Genomic DNA, 20,474 nt, shown 5'->3' on the forward strand with positions numbered 1-20,474 from the left:
GTGATTATTGATGCTGTCTCACAGATACGGAAATGAATAGTTGTTCGATAATGAGCAGCAAAGTGCTAATTCAGCTTCAGCTTACATGTGTAAAAGTATCAACACTTTTAATCGATCCAGTCCAAAGTTCAGAAGAATCAAGCCAAGATAGAAATGGTTGCTTCTTTACTATTATGCGTCTAGCATGCCTCAGCCAGCACAGCAGTAGCTATTCTACCCAAAATAAGCATCGAAACAGGTCTACTTTGGGGAGGTCGAAGTTGGAGTGAGTAGCTAGTTAGTCAGCGGACTAGAAACCAGTTCTTATCGCACTCTAGCTCATCAATCTATCACGCCCTAAGCGCTACGCTGATGCTAGCTACCTAGGTACACAAGCCTCTGCTAGATCGTTACCTTTGGGAACAATTTGTCGATTCCTCACATGACATTATGAATTTGACGTTTACATACAATCCACCTTCGTCTCCAGTCATTCACGGCAAAGTTTGATCCACCTCAACTTGCGATCATTTCTGCTCCAGCACAAGCGGATGCCATATACACAAACCATCAGCATTGCTCACAGAGTCCATACCGCCTTGACCAACATCTCAACGGCATACAACTAGCAATGACGGAACCCAGACGGATCCAATACGGTACGCCGTGCGAATTCCGAACTGTCACACACGGAAAACTCGAACATTTCGACAACAAGCCTCCGCCACGTTCTCTAGAAGAGCCCGAACCAGCTATCAAGACGACAGGGACTACTCAATCCGCGGCCAAAGCCGAATCCGAGGCTAAGAATACACGCCAAGCAGAAGGTGACGCATCAGCCGCTACGGGAGAGTCAACAGCGACACAGGCAGCCGAGGAGGACAACACATGGAAGCCCGACCGAGGGGGAGGCTGGGATGGGAAGGTTACCGAGTTTGATGCGAGGACGATGTACTTGGGATAGATATAGATCCTCGAAGGCAATTACAGGATGCGTATTAGAGACTGTCTTATCTGAAATCTCTTTGCTTAGAAGCTCACTAGGTAAGGACCCGCCGCTGCACAGGATTGGATTCTAGAAATCTCCCTGACGGTACTGTAGTACGGATATCAACACAATAGCGCCTTTACCAGCACCTTCACGTCACCCGAACCTCAAATACACCCCGCGCTTCAAGCAAGTCCGACAGGATCTTCTTAGTAGTGGTCAAGCAGCTCTCAAACCGAAGCGTCAGGGAGTTAATGACGGAGTCGGCTTGCCAGCCCCAGAACGTGTCAAGGACGGCTTTAACGAGGCTGAGTCAGTGTGAAGCTCCATTCACTTTGTTGAGCTTGGTTATGCAAACATATCCTCTCTGCGGCATGTCGGGTCAAGAGTCTGGATAGGTTTACGAGCTTCATGTACAAGCGATTGGGATCTCTAGATCTATGAGTTCCGAAGTCACAAACAATACACATCCGAAAGTGCCAAAAGTTACCGAAAATATGACTACTTTAGTTTACATACGAATCTACACACATGACGTATTTGAAGAAGCAATCTCCAATGGCATCACTTGACCAAAGAAAACGGTGTTATGTCTTCGGTGAAACTAGGGGTGTTTTACAAAGCTTTGTCGTTGGACTCGGAGAACGATAGCAACATCTTGTCCGAGTAAATGTTGAATATCTGCTAAAGAGCCAAAGCCCATTATAGTTTACATAGACGACCATCAGCCGCAATATCCCATCCCTCACTTCCCACAGCTGTCTTACCCCACAGGATACCATATGGGTCATATTTCCGCTTGATCGACAAAAGGCGTGGGTAGTTGGAGCCGTAGAATGTTTCCTGCCAGTTCGGCTCGTTGTAATCAGCCTCGTTGAGGTAGGCAGCTCCGTCCGGTGCCAACTCTGCCAAAGCCGGCACCAAAACGTTGGTCACGGTTTGTCGGGCTACATAATTTGCTGTGAGGTTGTACTCATCGTACATACTAGAAGAAAAGAGAGATTAATTAACGATGGAAGTTTTCAGTAGTTTCTGAGACCATTTTGGTTCTACACGACCCACGGGCTCACACCGCCAATTATCAAAGGTGGTTTGACCAGAGGCTTCAGAGGGCATGATCTGGGTAGAGATAGAGGATGAATCCACAAATGGGGTGGGGAAAACATACATGCCAAAGAATGCCAGGAACACCGATTCGCGCCAATATGGATGGACCGAATTGCGGGATGTCGGCGATGTGCCAACATTCTCAGAAACGCCTGCGAGTATGCCGTTGTTGCGGAGAATGTAGTCGATAGCCTTACTTAGACGGGCAGCCGAACTGTTGGATGAGACGAGGGAACGCGGGATGAGACGGCCGCCGACATTCATTTCGGTGATGTTCATCTCCGGATTCATTGTATAAAATGCGTCTTGGTAAGTAGGGTAGTTCTTCGAAGAGAAAGCTGCATTGTCCGGTGTCAGTGCCACCGTCCGTCCCACTCAGCTCCGAGAACAGGAGAAAGGACAGGCCGATTACCTTAAGTGATACCGCTCTGGTCGAGGGCATTTAGTGTGGGCTTCAATAACCGTTCCAGATCCTGTGCCGTCCCATTCGGCAGGTATGACTGCGGCATCGCGAACTTGTTACCCGGGACGACCCACCAGTACACGGTAGCGCCGGCGTCCACGACCGCAGGAAGATTCATCATGAACATTTGAACGGCATCTCAGAACTTGTCTGATGACTCTGTGAAGGAAAGCGTGGCGCCGCCGGTTGGCATATCCTGATGCAATTTCACCGTCATCGAGAGCACGATGCCGTACGTGCCGCCGCCTCCGCCGCTCAGAGCCCAATACAGGTCCGAGTTCTGATCCGGTGTGGCCGTAAGGGTCTTGCCAGTAGGAGTGACTACCTCCCACTCCAGTACTTGATCGGCCGCAAGTCCGAATTTGGATCCGAGCGGGCCGGTCCCGCCTCCTTGGGTGTAGCCGCCAGCGAGACCCACGGTTGGGCAGTCTCCTTCGACCACGACGAGACCCGCTGCGTTGGCTACAGCCTGGGCCTCAGCCGCCTGTACACCTGCACCCATTTTCACGGCCTTCCCTGTGTATGCAGTGGAGCTATAGTCAAGCACAGCGATGTCTTTCAGGTGGTGAGTCCACAGAGCTATGGCACCTGCCCCGGTCGATTTACCTAGATAATCATGTCCCGTATTCCGAATAATCAGGCGTATGTTCCGCTTTCTTGCGAAATCCAGCGTCGCGATGTAATCAGAGGCGCCAGTTGCATTGACGATATACTGCACATACGATCCTATGATGCACTGGGCTTCACGGCCCGTGAAGGGGTCACAGCTCTCGTTGGCGAAGATTGGCGCCATTGGCGAGTGGCTGGTCACATCGTGAAGGGTCGGGCGCACCCAGTTCGCCTGAATGTCGGCGCAAGTAAGAGCATCGTAGCTGACTCCAGGAAAGGTGTCATGGCAGGGGCTGGCAATGGGCACCGTCCGTATAAGCTTTCCGCCCAGGGTTTGGTTGAATGAATCCCAGTCGGTGGCAGACGGCCAGCACTGGTCGCCTGGATAACAGCGACAAGACCGCGATTGGGGTCAAAATGGTTGAGACACTGCGATTCATGCTGCTCCGAGGAGAGCGATGACAGAGGTGCAAGTGACCATTTGGGCCTGGGTCCCGGTCAGCGCTTGGTGGAACATGATTCTTCCGTCCAGATGCAAACCAGGGGTGAAGCAAGCCTGCCGACCACTAAGCAATAAATATACTAGACAGTGCACCCCGTGTGAAGTTCAATTGATGATGCACAGGAAAGGGCAGTTGAGAGGAACCAAGCACCAACTGGTATCAATGTAGTACGCCAGTGCATATGGCTATGAGAGCGGTGTACGTAATTTACGCGGCCATCAAAGAGCTTGCGTGATGTAAAGGTACCGGAGGGGTGTTGGCTGCAATGAACGGTGATCACTTCCACAAATCAAAACCCAACCTAGCCCCTCCGGCAAATCCTGCGTGACCAAACGTCCAGTGACTGCAAGACCGTATGCATGGGCGGAGAAGTACCTTGTTTCTGCCACGCCAAGATCGGCATCCAACACAAGCATGTGACGAACCAAGGTGTCATGGAATCTGCTCTGTTGCTTTACAGCACTTACAAGGCTTGTGTGTTGGCTCCCTATCAGCCTGTCTGGGTCAGGATGGGCGAGAATCTGACCGGTCGCCGATCCCGTCTGACGCTGCATATGCAGGCCCAGAAGTGGCCAGGACATGCACAGCAGAGGAAGGTGATGGGCGAATTTTTTTTCCTGTGCGGAAAGCGCTGTAGAAAGACCGGGCACCCACCGTTCGAGGTGTCTCATACCAGTCGGCTTTCATAGACGTGCAAGCCTCCTCCTGTTCCATACATATAAGGGCTAGACACAAGAGAGAAAATCCTCCATCAAGTCCGCCCATCTCTGTAGAGAGACACAACGGCACTTCCCCTAGCAAAGAAACCTCACAAGGGGGCAACTGGCGAGTATTTGGGGAATCTGACCAAAGGAGCAACCGCATTAAGAAGTATATATTTGTAAATGAGACGGCAGCATCGACAGAGCCATGGCCGAAGTCTAGCAAAGGCAATGGTAGTGGGGTATGATTGCCGTCAGAGAGCCGTAGAATCCCGGCGTGATGGAGTAGTGGCAGTGACATGAGTGAGCTGCTAGAATCAAGACGAGGACAAATGGGTCGTTTTGCTCAGACGGTTTAGTAGTCTGCTTATATGAATTCTACCACGGTGAATCAGGTAACAAAGGCGCAACCAGATTACGTCCCCGTCCGCGTCCCCGTCCCGCGCCGGCGGTCGCTGCTCGTTGCGCATCCTGTTGCTGTTGCCGCCACATGCTCCTACTCTCCTCACATATCTGTCTCGGTGTTTTCCCGGCTTGATTAGCTTGATCTAGCAAGGACTGTTCGCTATCATCTTCTCCGTGTGCTCGACTTTCTGGCGTGAGCGCCCTCATCATCTCGTCTTGCGATCGGATGCGCTCTTCGACAGACTGGTCTCGTGCGAAGTGGTTCTGTGCCGCCGCCATATGCAGTGGCGCGTCCCCCTGTGCATTGACAGCACGGATAAGGAGATCCTGGGCTCCTTTTTCGTCCCCGGTGCCTGCCTCGTCGAGAAAGAAGCGCACCGTCTCGAGGTGCTGCGCCGACCGCGCCGCAAGGTGCAGCACCGTGTTGCCGTCGGCGTCCGCATCCCCGACGTCGGCGCTGTGCGCGAGGAGAAGCTTGCACAAGGCCATCATGCTGCTGCTAGGCCGCTCCGCGTGCGCGGAGACCAAGCAGTGCAGCGGGGTCTGGCGCTTTGTGCCGCGAGTGCCCGCGCGTGCGCCCTTCCCACAGAGGAACCTGGCCACCTGGTAGCTTATCTCGGGCGCGCCGCCGACGCTGCTGCGCACGGCATAGTGCAGTGGTGTGTCGCCCTGCGCGTCGGGGGCACTGACCGTCTCGGCGGCGTTGTCGCCCAGAAGGAGCCCCATGGTGCGCAGGATGTCGTCTGGAGTGACCTTGGCCTCGAGGCCACCGGCCGCCCAGTGGAGGGGCATGCGGCCGTGACTGTCGCTGTACGATACCATGTCTCTCCATTCGACTCCATCCGCTCGGCGGTCACGCATTGCCTGGATTCCGTTAGCGTTGGCGAACATGCTTGCAATGTGGAGTGGTGTGACGTCTCACGCAACATCGCACTTCCCTCCGAAGAGACCATTGGTATCGACATAGATGGTTTTGGCGTGGACATCAGCACCCCCCATCAACCAGGCGTCTGATCATGTCATCACTGGCACCCGAGACTGCAAGACTCAGGACTGTGTCTAACGGTTGGTCTTCCGTAGGGAGGCTGGCGACCATAGTGAGCGGCTGCAGCGGCTCGGTGTTGCCAGGGGGGAAGACGGTAGTATCGGTAGCACACGCGCCCTTGGAGAGAAGCAGACGCATCACCTCCTCCGAGTCATTGTTCTCGAGCTGTTGGCCATGACGATACCATGATGCAGCCGAGAGAATGGCTGTTTGGCCATGAGCATCACGCTCTACAGCGATGGCGGTCGCGTCTCCGAACCGACTCGCCCAGGGAGGGCGGTCGTCAATTATGAAACGCACCGTAGGCAGCTGAGCATGTGCGCAGGCGACATGAAGAAGCCTGAAGCCTCGTGCATCAGGGGCCAGGACTGCATCGGGGTTGGCAGCCCAATGCTGCAGCATCGCATCGAGGGCATCGGTGCTTCCACGGGCGGCGGCGGTCCAGAAGGGATCCTCCAGCGGTATCTCGGCAGGCCCAAGCGACGACGGGTGTATTGCCAGTTACCTTCTCAAGAGGATGACATCGTTGCGCTTGATGATGGAGCGAGGCAGGCTGGAATATTCTGTTTCGTATAGAACTGCGCCGTCGTGGCCATGCAGTGCACCCTCGCCGTCGGAAGCCCAATTCGGAAGGATTTGCGGCCCTCGCCTCTGAAATTCGTAATATAGCGCCGCTGATGGGGTGGAAGTGGATGGTGATGCCATGTGTAGGAGGAAGTCAGTTGACTTTGCTGTCTACTAACCGGTAGCCTCACAAGGACATCGGTTGATAGCAGGGCGGAGGGTTTATGTAAACGGTCAAACTGGCTTACAGGCAGAGGCCCCGATAGTCCGATAGCGGCTTGGTTACACTGCATAAGTGGGTATGTTGATACCGCGGGTGGGTACGGCCGCAATGCAATATCGAGAAACAATTATGATATTAAGCAGACCTCGACCGAGATGAACGCTTTACCAACAGCAAAACTTCCTCGACAGCATCCACGTCCCCAGTCTCACACTCCGACGCAGACATAGTAGTTAAGCCACAAGTCGCTGCAATCATCACCAACCTCCGTATTCCAAGCATAAAAATCATCCAGCGCGATGCCCGCGGTCTGCGCGATATCATAGCACGTATCCCCGCTGACGGTACAATGCCACACGGTGCAGCTATCAATGGCGCCCGGCTCCGTCGGGGTCGGCACGGCCCCGCTGACTGTCGCTGTGGCGTTCGCAGAGGCCGACGCCGTGCCCGTCCAGTCCCAGCCGGTGATGGGGTCCAAGCAGTAGGCATCGCCCAGCACCAGGTCGTCGTCGCACGTCGTCTTGTTCAACGCCGGGTTGGCCGCCGTGAACAGGTTGATGGCGACGCCGTAGTTGAGGCAGATCTGCGTGCACGTCAGGGTGCCGTCGTGGACGTACCACGCCGCGCAGTCCGTCGACGCGTCGTGGTGCCCATCGCCACCGTGGCACCAGCAGGCGGATCTACGACGGCAGCGGCGGCGGAATCATCCCCTGCCCCCGTCGCCGCCGTCGCGCCGCTGCTGTTGTACGTGCCGCCCGGCGTCGACACGCATAGCGTGGCGCCCCAGTAGGGGTTGGTCGCGTGCAGGTTCGTGCAGTTCCAGTCCAGCAGCGTGTTGAAGGCGCGCACGTCGGACGTGTACAGGCCCGCGTCGACGGCGATGCCGGTGCATGTGTCGTCGGCCTGCACCGTGTATGTCGTCGCGCAGGCGAGCGGCAGGCACAGCGTGGTCCCGGCCGCCACGGCGGAGCAGTTGTGGATGTTGGAGTTGATGTGGTACAGGGACGCGGCCGAGACGCTGTGGGCCAGGGCGATGGCGTCGCATGTGTCTCCGGCTTGGGCTGTGTACGTGTTGCCGGACACGCAGTTGGTTTCGGTGGTGGGTACGGTCACGTTGAAGGCGCTGTCGGTGATGTTGAAGTCGGCCACTGTGACATTGCACGCAGCGGCGACCGTTTCGTAGGTGGATTGCCAGTTTTCTTCGTAGACGCCCGAGAAGGCATCCGCTTGTAGCAGGGCGAACTTTTGCAGGTAGCAGGAGGAACAGAGATCCTCGGTAGGCAGGAGGGTCACGTCGGTGACGTTGGAGAACGCAGCAATGACATCGTTGCAATTCTCTCCCGTGGCAGGGTCGTAGAAGCACGATTGGTTCCAGTTGCTCCAGAGCATATCGACGAGGCTCAGAAACGGGAGGCCGTCGATGAGCTTGGCTGCTTCGCCACAGCTCGTGGCCACATCCGCGTGCAGTTGCGCGAGCGAGCTCCCACAACCCGCTGCGCAGACGGATGCTGTCAGCGTGGCGTTGTCGAAACTACCGATGTACCCGTCGGTCATCAAGGTCGAGGTCGCGTCGTCGCAGTCGACGGTCTGGTATAGGGCACTCTCGCATGCCGAGTCCAGATCCAGGCCCAGACTGGACAGTGTCCCGTTTGGAAACATGGAGAACCCGACGAAGCTGCCGCTACTACGGCTGGTGATTACATGGCCGTTAGCAGGATAGGGCAGTAAAATGGAAGCCAAAAGAGCGAAGGGAGGCGGCGAGCGCCCGTGGACACTGAAGACAGTCACAATGGACTTCAGCTGAGGGATGCAAAAGAATGACGAGAATGAGAGTACGGCAAACTCTCAGGAGGTAGTCTCATGGCAGGGCATCGCAAAATACCAAATCCGTGTCTATATGTCTGAATCACGATATGATTACTGCGAGACGCAGATATATATCACGACGTAGGTACCTAGGTACCCTACTTACAAGCTCACATCGCCCCCATGCGCATTCGGTTTGTCCAATCCCCCTGGCTTCCCTGTATAACGATATCTTTCATCTGCAGGCTTTCCGGATCAGATATTTCTCATCCCCGGTAATGAGACCTGGACTCTGGTGGGATCTTTCGCCGCACTGCTCCAGTTTGCGTGGGTCGTCAGCAAAAACTGCGGGTCGAAGACCCGACTGTCCTCTGGGCCGCGCCTCCAAAATCGTGTATCAACAACGCCATTCTTCATGAATGGCACGATGATTGCGCGGCTATCCGACTGAAGGATTCGAAGGAAAAATCCACGATATGTCTAGACAACCTTAGAAGTGATCGAGACTGTCATTTTTGATGAATTTGAGGCTCATTGCTGACTTCAGGATCATATACCACGGCGCGTATTTGTACACCAAGAAAAAGGCCGCGCGGCCGTGGATACTTTACAGCACGGCCTCGGCCAGACCTCAGAGATCGATTGAAATGCTACCCAGTTTTTATGCTTGAGTACAAGGTATGTAAGTATAGTGGAAATAAACTTTGACAAGCACTCGCTACAATGCTTGACTCCGGGTACCTGCCTAGGTAAGTAGGTACGTACTGTATGTGTCTGTACCTACTATGCAGGTCCCTTGTGACATTCCATCTCTCCATGAGAGTCTTTGTGGCCATGTCAAGCCACAGAAAATTTGAATCATGTTGAAGCATTCATTGTTGATAGCCTTTTGATCAAGAATTGTCTCACACTGATGTCAGTCAACTGATGTGCCCAGCCCATGCATCTGTGGCCAGGCAAAGAGCGAAACTGAGAGGCCCCCGAGAAGTTTTTAAAATTATGTGAGTACATAGATAGGTATTTTGACTGGGGTTGCCCAAGTTGGGAAGTTCTACCTCTCCTCTCCAACAACATCAATCAACTATTTGCGTTGGCCTGTGTATCGTGCTCCATTGCTGCCTCCGGCTTCTGTGTTCCGATATGTATTCAAGTGCTCCATACAAACTAGATCCTTCAGCCTCGCCTGTGAAATTGGACCTGCATTTAAAATGCATAGTGGATGCATCCACATGAGCTTCCTTCTTAGCTTTTCCCCAGTTAAGTAGGTCGAGTGAAAGTTCAAGGATCTACGACATTCCTCCTTTGATGCAAGTGAGGCTCTTCACATCATATCACCATTTCTCATGCATTTAACCAGTGTTTCCACGTGTGGCAGCATCTGCCATACCCTCTGGCATGCTTGAGAGGACTCTTCCTCACATGGAATCCAAGAAGATAAATACGTCGCCATGTGCACCAGGAGGCTGGAAGGCGAAACCGAGTATCTCCAGTCCACCCTTTTGAGCAGTGTCTCTCGTCTCTCTTTCTAGGGCAAATTATTGCCCCCATATACTCTCTTTTTGATTCTGTTTGTTTTTGCGAGTCGCTCTTTGATACTTCAGATTTGGGACACCACATCGAATCGACACAGGAGGGAGCGACTTCAGTTCGTGAGAGCGACGTTCCATCCATTAGTGAGGCTTCAAAGTAGTCCTCCGATTCGTTTCCGGGTCCCCAACTAATCAACGCCACGCGCAGGAAAGAGGATGCGTGCGGTTACTGCCGTTGGCTTGCTGGCTGGCTTAGCCACACTGCCATTGTCTGTGGCAGATACTTACTGTGATGCCACCACCGCCTGCGAGGTTGGCTGCTGTGGCCTGAACAATGTCTGTGGCACAGGCCCCGACTATTGCAGCGACGAGAAATACATCAACAGCTGCACCTACAAGGCCGAGTGTATCCCAGGCGACTGAGACGAGGTGTATTTCAACGCGTCATCGTGTCCCCTGAATGTCTGCTGCAGCAAGTATGGCTTCTGCGGCACCACTGAGCAGTTTTGCGGCGATGACACCGTCACGAGGCCCTCGTGTGATGTCGACTCGCAGTCCATTACGCGGGTGATTGGCTACTGGGGCTCTGGGGGGTGCCTCGCGCACATGCGATGGCATGATACCACAGTCGTTTCCCCAGGGCGTCTATTCTCATATCAACTTTGCCTTTGGGAGCATCGACCCGGACACGTTCAAGGTTGGACCGGCAACCGATGCTGACGAGGCGCTCTATCCGGCCCTTCGGCCGCTCCAGACCCGCGACTTGGGCCAGGAGCTGTGGCTCTCCATTGGAGGCTGGGCCTCGCATTTCACGGGCGCAGCTTCACCCTGGCCAGTGCATCCTGCTCGGAGCCCGGTTGTGCTTATTTGTCGGCGGGCGATGCAGGGTCATGTAGTGGCGAGGCTGGGATCTTGCTCAGCAGTGAGATCAAGTCCATCATTAGCAACAACGACCTGACACCGACACTATATGACGACGCAGCGGTTAAGATCGTCACATGGGGTGGCGACCAGTGGGTGTCGTTTGATGACCAGGAGACATTCAAGATCAAGGCCGACTTTGCCAAGTCGCAGTGTCTCGGCGGCGTGCTGGTGGTCGGTGGACTACGACGACGGCAACAGCACGTACTCGGAGGGCCTGGCAGCGGCGCTGGGCAACGAGCTCAACGTGGGCACGGACACGGGCCTGACGCTGTCCGTGGCCGCGACAAGCAGCAAGGACACGACGCTCGAGACGCAGAACCAATACTGCCGCTGGAGCAACTGTGGCGAAACATGCGGCACTGGTTTCACCAGCATCGTGCGTGACGACAAGAAGTCGCAGCTCATGCTCGACTCGACCGAGTGTCCTCCGGGCAAGAGCCAGACGCAGACCCTGTGCTGCCCCACGTCGTCTGAGGTGCCTACGTGCCGTGCCGATGGCGCGGATTCCACAACAACGGCAAGTGTAAGGGCGGATGCAATGATGATGAGGCCGAGCTGGGCACCATCTCGGCTAGCTGCTCGTCGGGCTACCAGTCGGCCTGTTGCACCATTACGGAGTCGACGACGCCGTGGTCCAAGTGTCAGTGGACCGACAGCTGCTACGATGACGAGACCTGCCCATCCGACTATCCCAACTACGTCGCCCAGTCCCGAGACGGCTGGGGCGGCCGGCCGTCTTGCTCGAACGGCGCCAAACACAAGAATTATTGCTGCTCCGGAGACGCTGTCCCTGATGCCTTCACCAACTGCGCATGGGACGGGTTCGAGGTTGCCTTCACCAACGAGGCGTACTGCAGCGATGCGTGCCCGTCAAGCTCCATCCGTATCGCTGAGCAGTCCATTTCCACAATGTGGGGTGCAGACAAGACCGCGCATACCGACGGCTGTTTGTATGGCAACGAGGCGTACTGCTGCTCCGGGGCCAAGACTTCTTCATCCACCAGCCCACGCTCCACCAGCGGCACGATTGTCTACGCCGATGAGACAGCTGAGGAGTTTGACGCCTATCTGCAGAATTATTTTAAGTCGCCCGTGTGCCCGGCCCAGTGGGAGGCCGAATATGACGCTGATATTTCGCTGGTGGTGCGGGACCTTGCCGAACAAGACCCTGGTGCTGCCTCAAACACCCAGACGAGGAACGACACGATCACAACGATCCAACGCCGCCCGGCCAACCCGTTGAGCTTACTGACCCACCGGGCCACAGACGAAAGCATCACGCTGACGTTTTTGCTGCCCCTGATCTCGACATGGATCACGTCCCGCTACCCCCGCGAGGACTTGACCGAGATCTGGAACACGCGCATCGAAGAGGCCGGGCTGGGCTCCGACGGCGCGAATGCCTCTGTCCTTACCGACACGCTATATGGTGACAGCTGGTCTGGCTACCCGACCTACTCGCCGGACACGCTCATCGCCGACGTGCTTTGCAACATTGCCGATTCCTCCGACGCCCTTCTGAACATGCAGACGGCGACTGAGGGTCTTTGTGTAGACTACGGCGAGGGCGCCGAGGACGAAGATGACGACGGCGACACAAGCAGTGAATGGAAGCGCGAGGACACGGCGCTCTCTGTCCGGAACCTCGAGCCACTGACCATGGCGGCCCGCAGCGCCGACGGCGTATTGCCATCCATTGCGGCGGTCTTGACGGGCATCATGAACGGTGACCCTGCATTATCTGCGCTGGCTCGCCCCGGAAGGTGACCAGGTCATCCTCGAAATGGCATATTGGATCGGCAGCACAGTAGGAGTGGCGCCGGGCGGCACGGGAAACAACAGCCCTCGCTACACGTACGGCGACAACTCCCACTTTACATCGACTCCTCCCGACCGCTGGGTGGTGATGCACCTGCACATCCCCATAGACCAGTACACCTTCCGCGGAAACACCCAGGGCTGGTACCCGGGCGTCACCACCGTCACCATGTACCACAGCCAGGGCTGCGTGCGCCCCTCGGCCGTGACCCGCGGCGCCACCCCAGACCACCGCGCCGAGCACCGCTACTCGCCCGACTACGCCTCCGGGTCCATGAACACGGGCGACGCGGCCGGCTTCAACGACCGCGCGCAGGCCCTCAGCTGCGGCATGCGCAACGGCTGCAGCGGCGTGCAGGCGCGGTGGTTCATCGGCTACGACAACGCCGAGAACATCAACGCCCTCAACGCAGCCCCGGGCGTGCGCGCCCGCCCCACGCAGCTGGCCGCGCTGCTGAGCCGGTTCGGCGTCTGGTTCCGCAGCAGCCGCGCCGCCGCCGGCAGCGTTGCCCTTCTCCGAGGCAAACCTGGCCTACCTGTTTCCCAACCTGGCCGCGGTCCGGACGGCTACCGCCACGGGGCGCACGCCGCCCCGCGGCACGCATAATTACCAGGATGATTATGCTCCACAGGCCGGGGCCTTTGACTACAACCGGATGCCCGATGGCACGAGCACGCCGCCTGATTTGAGTGGTGCTGATGCTTGGCAGGTGATCATGAGCTGCTATCATCTTTTATATACATATCCCCATTCCCATACTTGAAAATGCCAGCTATATATATGTCAATTTGTGTGAAGCGCTCGCCAGCTCGAATTTGTTGTATAGTAGGTGCTACAACACCGTTTTGAGATGCTTGTCAGCGTCTTTCTACTGCCTCCAATCGACTTACACGCAGTAATACGGGATCTGCACCTTTCCATTTACGGAGGGATTATTCAAGGCTGGGTTATGCTTGCGCTACTCTTTTCGAGATGGAGCTGTGTAACTATTCCATGTGTTTAAGTCAGGATTAAATGTTAACCGAAAGAGGCGAACGGAAAGTTTCCGTAGGATTACTCTCTGTGGGATAACCTTCAGCGAGATAATCTCCTATGTGGTACTGTTCTGGGTGTGACCAAACTTCTATGGGAATTAGAATAAGTAGAGTGTCAATCACCGATGGGCGCACCGTTTCTAGAAGTAAGCTCGAGGGCAGTACACGGGCAAAGGTCGAAGTTGTTGGGGACAGACCATTGATGAAGCGATTGAAAAGTCCTTATCGATATACAAAACCCAAGGCAAAGAGCAACCTTGCGGTTCCTTGCAAGAAGATCCTTAATTGTATAACCCGCTTCTTTGTGATGCACTTGAGACAAGTACCTAAGATTTGGCCCAGAGGGCTGTCAAACACATTGAGAAGGACACAAAGTCCAAGGCTCGCATCCTTCCGAAGGAAACGTGGACTTTCATTCGAGACGTCATTCCGTACCTTTGTATTACTTGAGCCGATTTTAATGTGGTGTGGCTGCCTAGATAATTTTTGATCTCATTGTTGCAATGGTGACCTTGCTACCTTGAAATCAGAACAACTACCTAGTTAGCGAGCCTGTCACTCACCTCCACTACATTCTATTATTTAAATATGGGACTGCAACTCCTGGGCACCGCCACTGCTGCCCAGGTCTAGCATGCGACTCAACAATCCGCCATTCGCGGACCAAATTGGAGTTGTCGAAATGGCGCAAGACACTCAAGCTGTCGCCATAACCCAACTGGGTCAAGAAAAGGTTGAAAATTCACGAGCAAGCGGTGTCTTTGAATGGTTTAGCTGATAAAATCTATGATTAGACCGATTTCCCACTTCTCCGTCTCCCGGCCGAAATACGAAACCGGATCTATTCGGAGACCTTGCACGAGGACCTCGTCGTCCAGCTCCTCCTTGAACCCCAGCCAGATCTTCTTCGCACAAACAAGCAGATTAGAAGCGAGGCCCTGCCAATCTACTACGGCGTGAACCAGTTCTTCGTGACCATCCACGGGCCGGATGGTCCGTATAGTCTCTTTCGCATCCCGTCGGTAGTACGACCCTTCGTGAGAGACGTGCCCACGAGCATCAAGGCACACATTCGACACATCATAATCCACATCGACTACCACCATCGCCCTCAGAAGTATGACCATGTCCTGGAGCTCACCGACGGATCCCACCGCCCCATTCCTGCGTCGTACAGAGTCGGCGAGCCTGGGGCGGACTGGACAAACTACGTTTCAGCCAGGATGGTCTTTAACAGTAATCTAGTGGATATGCCAGTTAAGCTTCTTCCGTTTCTTGAGGCGGGCGACCACGTGTACAGCAAGGGGTGTCAGCCGCCGCTTTCGCTATCTGAAGCCACCTGGCTTCTGGCGCGGACCTTCATTGCGTCAGCAAAGTCGGTATACATCGATGCCTGGAGACACAAGGATCTGGACCTGGTCTACGAGTTGTCGAGACTCAACAGAGAAGGTCTTGATGTCTAATGGACCGGGACTATGTGATCCTGTACTTTCTCGTCAGGCTGCCACAGGGGACGTGGAAGGGGTGAGAAGTGCTGGAGGCACTTGTGTGGACATTTTATGCAGGGAGTCTCTGATGTTCAGTATCCTGCAACGGCTTTCGGAGGTGGGGTTCTGTGGGATTACGCTGTGCGACAACCGTTTACTAAGATATGGCATGGTGTCATCATGGTTTTGAAATGCAGGCAGCGTTATGCCACAGTCAAGTCCCTTGGCGAAGTCCTATAGCATCAACTTCCTCAATGTCACTTTGTAATCACCAGCGTTGCCGTATCTCCGGCCTGCTGCCCGTTTTGGAACTATTCTTGTCCCATACTTGATGCACTCACAGCAGTTGCAAGCCCCTAGTACACCCCTTCTCATCACGACCATCTTGTTGCTGTGCGAATTTGCCCGTCATCGGAATCTTCAAACAAACTGGACTGCAATTTGTGATTTTCGCCTGTACCTTCTTGCGAGGTGGTTGCGATTTAAGCACCTAGGTAGTGGCCACGGACACGGTAGCGAAAGCTCAACCACAAAATGATTTCCAGGGTTAAAGGCTATGCCACTTTTTGGTACGAAACTCCTCATTTTTACCCTCTTGGCCTCTCGTTACTTTCATGCATCAGCAGCAAGTCCGCCTCCTCAGTGCGTCGTCAGCAAGAATATACCGATCACAAACAGGCCTCAAACTCGCTGTTGGAAGTTCGAACAGCCACCCGTTTGAAGACGACAGAAGAATGGAAATTTCCACAATGACGCTACCCCCATGTCCTCCAACGGGGGCCAAGAGATCGTATTCCCGTTGCTCCTTATGCCTATAGAGGTTCAAAACACAATCTACTACGAAACTCTGGATGGGCCTGATTGTGGCTGTGTGCTACCTTTTCGAAAAAGATGACTGCCTCTCTGCACCGTGGCCTAGCCATCATTAACCCGTGTTGATAGATAGCTGTGCAAGTACTGTTTCTAGGTGTACCATGCTTATAACAACTTTTCGATCTTTACATAATTCTAATGACCACCAGCATTAGCAGTACACCAAAGGACCTCCGGAAGCAACATAGGGACTTACCGCAGAAGCCCTTGTGCACAACCCACTCCTCTTAACAGAAAGAATCCATAATTCATACTGACGGAAAGGATATCTAGTTCAAAGCGGCATTTTAGATGTTATGACTTTGACTATAACACCCTTAATTACATATTCCATTTCTCCTTCTGTCTTGTGAGCAAACCTCAGAAATATAAGAAGCTGACTTCAATCTGTTAATTCGAATTAGGTCGGCTTTATGGACTATTGAGCCTTTATTAGGTCGGCGCTATTGTCCAGGAATCAGGAAGTAATTTGGAGGGAGCGACAGGCGAAAGTTTCCAAAAGCTTGACATGCGGGTGATTTTCGCCGGGTGCTCTGCACTTAGACGAAAACATGCGCACTCTTTCAATAATAGTACTCAGTAATGAGTTCCTCAATCGGAATTGTCATTCTAAACTATAGCTCAAAGGGGAGTATTAACGTATAGGAATACGGCAATTACATAACGGGGAAATTATAGGCCATGTATTGCGGAGTCGCAGGTTCCGGGTGGAGGAGGCTACACGCCCGCCCCTTTACCAATAAGAGCGGTTTCGAATAAACGTCTGTGGCCCGTTCAACACGAGCTTGGTCCAACCCTGTATCTAGTACTTGCCAAGGTATGCGCAGTAGTCTGAATTCATTTAACTGATCCTCTTCAGCTTTCCCACTTGCTCTTCTCAATAGTATTGCACCATACTAGGAAACACTTTGCAAAACTGATACTACTATTCAAAATGTACATCATGAAAGGAGGCCAAGCAACCGTTGGCGGCGTCCTTGCCGCGCTCGCTGGTCTTGCCCAAGCCAACTCAGACATCGTCAGTCTCTACACCAGTGGCAGCGCCTATATCCAGGAAGCCAGCGCGACCCTCGTGCTCCCTAAAGTCCCGAGCTCTGTGTCTGGAGATGTTGCCATCTGGAGTGCAATCATGATGGAGAATCAGGCGTCATTCCTCCAGGGAGTCACCTCGAATTCCCCGTCAGGGTAGAGCACCCCGAATCACCCAAAATCCACGCCAAAATCCATGTCTAATACGCTTTGCACAGATCTTATTGCAACGACCAGGGCAAGAACTGGTGCAACTTTGCATACACTTTGGTCGGTTAGTAGTGGCCTCGGTACTGTTATAAAATTACTAGTTGAACTATCGCTGATTTGTTTCCCTGATGGCAGGCTCGAACCCCACCGTGGGCAAGGCTGTGACTGCTTCTCCCGGATCTACAGTTAAGACGACCTGTGAGCCATGCTTAGAACCCTTCCCAGTAATACTTGGACTGAAAAGCTTCTGCAGATAAGCTTAACTCATCGACCCAACTCTGGGACCAAAACGTCTACATCGATGGCAAACTCCTCTCCACCGTCTCAACCAGTACGTCCATCGGAGAACGATTCCACCACGGAGCCAAATTTAAACCTAACCACTTGTGTGCAGGCAAGGGCCAACATGGAGACATTTTCTACATTTCAATCGAGTGCGCCTCCGGCTCATGCGCCGAGCACCCAGCCCACAGTACGTTGCCATGACAATCCCTGATGGCACGACGAGAAACCAACTAACATGATGAAACAGGCTGGCAGGACGTCTCTGTCGTGCTCAGCGAGGCTGACCAGAGCTTCAAGCACACCGGAAGTTGGGCGCATGGTGCTACTGGTGGAGCCATGTCGTCCCCTGATGGCGGCAAGACCTGGAACTTTACTGCCATCAGCATCCCGGCCCAGAAGGCTCAGTGAACGGCTGACATGCGTAGGACGTCCCTTCTCGCATAGCACAGATTCTCTGTATATATTGCCTCAGTAATAGTTCACTCATTAATGGCTCACTATCACATATCTTTGACCGTCGAGCTTTTATCCCATGCCAAATCCAATGAATGCATACCAAACGTCACCCATATGAGCCCAAAGCTTTAACTTTGCTATTAAAGGCACGTGTTATCCTATTCTTGAGCTTTATCCCTTTTCGTAACCCGAATGAAAGAGTCGCCTGCTGCGCCCTCTAGGGACACGTCCAACCTACTCCACTCCTCAGGATTCATCCCATCTATCACATCAACCTCACCGTCGACACCATTGGCCGCAATCACTCCACCTCTAAACCCACCAACGGCCAACCACTCCACATCCATGTAGTCAAACAACACCAGGCCCCTCCACCCCCTGGTCCGCAAGCACTCGACAAGCACCGCCAAGATAACAACGACATTAAGGACAAACACAGCGTAGACATACGCGTCCTCGCCCACGCGCATGGCCTGCCTCCGGACGACAGCCGGCGCGCCCGCCGCAAAGCCCCCGATCATGAGCTGCGCCTGCGCGTACGCCACCAACATGTCGTCCGTCATGACCGCCACGGCGCTGGCCAGCCCCGGCGGCGTCGCCTCCTCCAGGCCCGCGCCCCCGGACGCGGTCACGTAGTCGGCGATGCTGGCGTTGAACGAGCTGCCCACGAGCGAGACGTACAGGTTCGTCTGCGCGTTGGCGATGAGCTCGAACTGCCGCGTCAGCACGTACCTCAGGCTGCCCGTGTCCCAGTCCAGGGCCGGCTGCGCTGCCGCTGCGTCGCTGCTGTTGTTGTTGGTACTGCCAGCCCGGGTGACGGTGATGTTGCGGCCCGTGAGGCTGACGGTGACGTCGAACAGCGCCGGGGCGAAGGAGATGTCGCACTGCGCCGCGTTGAGGTGCGCGTAGGCCTCGCCGGCCGCGATGCCCAGCGTGTGCCTCGCCGAGTTCGCGTCGCGGCCCACGCCGATGGCCACGACCGACCTCGCGCCCCAGCCGACGTAGGTCGAGTACTCAGGGTCGCCCGGCGCGCTGTTGGGGAGCACGCCCCTGGCCGCGAAGGCGTCGATGTAGCCGCTGCCCAGCTTCTCGAGCACGAAGCCCGTGCTGGCGTTGTACGCGCAGCTGACGGAGGCGTCGTACCCGACCTCCTGGTACGTGAGCCCCAGGGCGAGGGTGTCCGAGGGGGTGGTGTCGTCTAGGAGGCCAACTGAGGAGCCGACGCCATACGAGCGGCCGATGTATGTGAATTGGGTGTTGTCGTTCTTCTGGTGCTTCCTGGGCTCGTCGCCTGTCGGGGTCGCGGATGCCGCCGCCCTGAGCAGCTCGCCCGTCAGGCCCACGCCCACCTTGTACGTGAAGAAGCCCTTTGTGCCGCGCACGTCTGGGGGCGCGTCGGCATCGCCGACCTCGGAGGCGTACTCGGCGATCAGCGAGGCGTTGTGATAGCTCGGCACGGTGACGTTCGTCTCTCGCACTACCGTCGTGGCCACGGGCGTCAGAGCGCCGGCCCACAACGCCGACTGCACCGATGTGAGTCCTATGAAGCCCACGAGGAGGGCCATTAGCGATACGGGGATGTCAAAGTCCATTCGCAGGGCGCACATGTCCCTCCAGAACCGCAACATGTCCATCCGCACCGGGCCGTTCCTGTCCCAGTACATCCGGCTCGCGTAGTTGATGAGCGTGCAGAGGGCGCTGCTGTAAACAAGGGCCAGGGCGTTGGAGACAATCTGAACCACCAGCTGGATCGAGGCCCGGTGGGCGATGTTGAACCAGTATATGTTGTCCGGCACAGTCCAGCCGCTACAGCTGGCGATCAGCAGTAGGACGCTTAAGACCGTCGTGATGAAGAGGCCGACGCATATCCCAACCATCTGCCAGGATATTGGGCCCGGCCTTCGCTTCGTGGTAGACGTGAAATCATGGCTCAGAGGTTCAGACTGAGTCTCCGCTTCTGCCCTCGCTGTGCTGTAGGACTGCCTGGTCTGAAGTAAGTCATCCAGCTCGAGTGCTGTTACTGTGGATCGGTCTTTTTGGAACATGGATTTTATACGGCCGACGCCTTTAGGTAAAGAGGATGACCTGACTGGAAGCCAGCACAATTGGTTGCAACAAGTTACTATAAGAATATGCCTGAAGGAAAAGGTTGAGAAGATCGAGGAAAAAGAAAACATCGAAGAATTGCGGCTGACAGTCAGAGGCTGGGAGGGGGGAGGCGGTTTGAAACCCACCAAAGAAGTAATTCGCCTTTGCCTGGTCCTGCGTAACACTGACTGTCCAGCTGAACGGGGGCACCTGCATATTCACGAACGAGGCTCGCAACTTCGTTAGCGACGACCACTCCGGTATTGTAACCACCATAACGAGGGTTGGTCAAGACGGTATACCATACGGTCCTTGTGAGCAATTGACCGTCTAGAGTTTACAGCGCT

At 54.9% G+C, this 20,474-nt stretch overlaps 8 protein-coding genes across 8 annotated transcripts; 4 read left to right on the top strand and 4 right to left on the bottom strand.

The window, feature by feature from the left end:
• Positions 1-1,118: 1,118 nt before the first annotated feature.
• INS49_007239 (uncharacterized protein) lies at positions 1,119-2,655 on the bottom strand (the record flags this gene model as incomplete). The annotated part of the gene is made up of 4 exons (XM_043168004.1): positions 1,119-1,264; positions 1,735-1,952; positions 2,136-2,412; positions 2,499-2,655. 4 exons carry the CDS (start codon positions 2,653-2,655, stop codon positions 1,119-1,121), a joined length of 798 nt encoding a protein of 265 aa, XP_043029148.1.
• A 21-nt stretch (positions 2,656-2,676) lies between these two features.
• INS49_007240 (uncharacterized protein) lies at positions 2,677-5,646 on the bottom strand (the record flags this gene model as incomplete). The annotated part of the gene is made up of 2 exons (XM_043168005.1): positions 2,677-3,527; positions 4,860-5,646. 2 exons carry the CDS (start codon positions 5,644-5,646, stop codon positions 2,677-2,679), a joined length of 1,638 nt encoding a protein of 545 aa, XP_043029149.1.
• A 370-nt stretch (positions 5,647-6,016) lies between these two features.
• Positions 6,017-6,376, top strand: INS49_007241 (uncharacterized protein; the record flags this gene model as incomplete). The annotated part of the gene is made up of 1 exon (XM_043168006.1): positions 6,017-6,376. The coding sequence occupies one exon, from the start codon at positions 6,017-6,019 to the stop codon at positions 6,374-6,376; it is 360 nt and encodes a 119-aa protein (XP_043029150.1).
• Positions 6,377-6,795: 419 nt separating this feature from the next.
• INS49_007242 (uncharacterized protein) lies at positions 6,796-8,584 on the bottom strand (the record flags this gene model as incomplete). Its single annotated transcript, XM_043168007.1, has 3 exons — positions 6,796-7,170; positions 7,248-8,277; positions 8,568-8,584. The coding sequence occupies 3 exons, from the start codon at positions 8,582-8,584 to the stop codon at positions 6,796-6,798; spliced, it is 1,422 nt and encodes a 473-aa protein (XP_043029151.1).
• A 1,954-nt stretch (positions 8,585-10,538) lies between these two features.
• INS49_007243 (uncharacterized protein) lies at positions 10,539-13,271 on the top strand (the record flags this gene model as incomplete). The annotated part of the gene is made up of 5 exons (XM_043168008.1): positions 10,539-10,699; positions 10,846-10,935; positions 10,997-11,369; positions 11,441-12,572; positions 12,655-13,271. 5 exons carry the CDS (start codon positions 10,539-10,541, stop codon positions 13,269-13,271), a joined length of 2,373 nt encoding a protein of 790 aa, XP_043029152.1.
• A 1,110-nt stretch (positions 13,272-14,381) lies between these two features.
• On the top strand, positions 14,382-15,162 carry INS49_007244 (uncharacterized protein; the record flags this gene model as incomplete). Its single annotated transcript, XM_043168009.1, has 2 exons — positions 14,382-14,432; positions 14,494-15,162. 2 exons carry the CDS (start codon positions 14,382-14,384, stop codon positions 15,160-15,162), a joined length of 720 nt encoding a protein of 239 aa, XP_043029153.1.
• Positions 15,163-16,993: 1,831 nt separating this feature from the next.
• On the top strand, positions 16,994-17,991 carry INS49_007245 (uncharacterized protein; the record flags this gene model as incomplete). The annotated part of the gene is made up of 6 exons (XM_043168010.1): positions 16,994-17,244; positions 17,307-17,362; positions 17,485-17,496; positions 17,552-17,629; positions 17,693-17,770; positions 17,831-17,991. 6 exons carry the CDS (start codon positions 16,994-16,996, stop codon positions 17,989-17,991), a joined length of 636 nt encoding a protein of 211 aa, XP_043029154.1.
• A 206-nt stretch (positions 17,992-18,197) lies between these two features.
• On the bottom strand, positions 18,198-20,084 carry INS49_007246 (uncharacterized protein; the record flags this gene model as incomplete). Its single annotated transcript, XM_043168011.1, has 1 exon — positions 18,198-20,084. The coding sequence occupies one exon, from the start codon at positions 20,082-20,084 to the stop codon at positions 18,198-18,200; it is 1,887 nt and encodes a 628-aa protein (XP_043029155.1).
• Between the last annotated feature and the right edge of the window lie 390 nt (positions 20,085-20,474).

The sequence above is a fragment of the Diaporthe citri genome (assembly GCF_014595645.1).
Source record: "Diaporthe citri strain NFHF-8-4 chromosome Unknown scaffold_2, whole genome shotgun sequence".
Classification (NCBI taxonomy): Eukaryota; Fungi; Ascomycota; class Sordariomycetes; order Diaporthales; family Diaporthaceae; genus Diaporthe; species Diaporthe citri.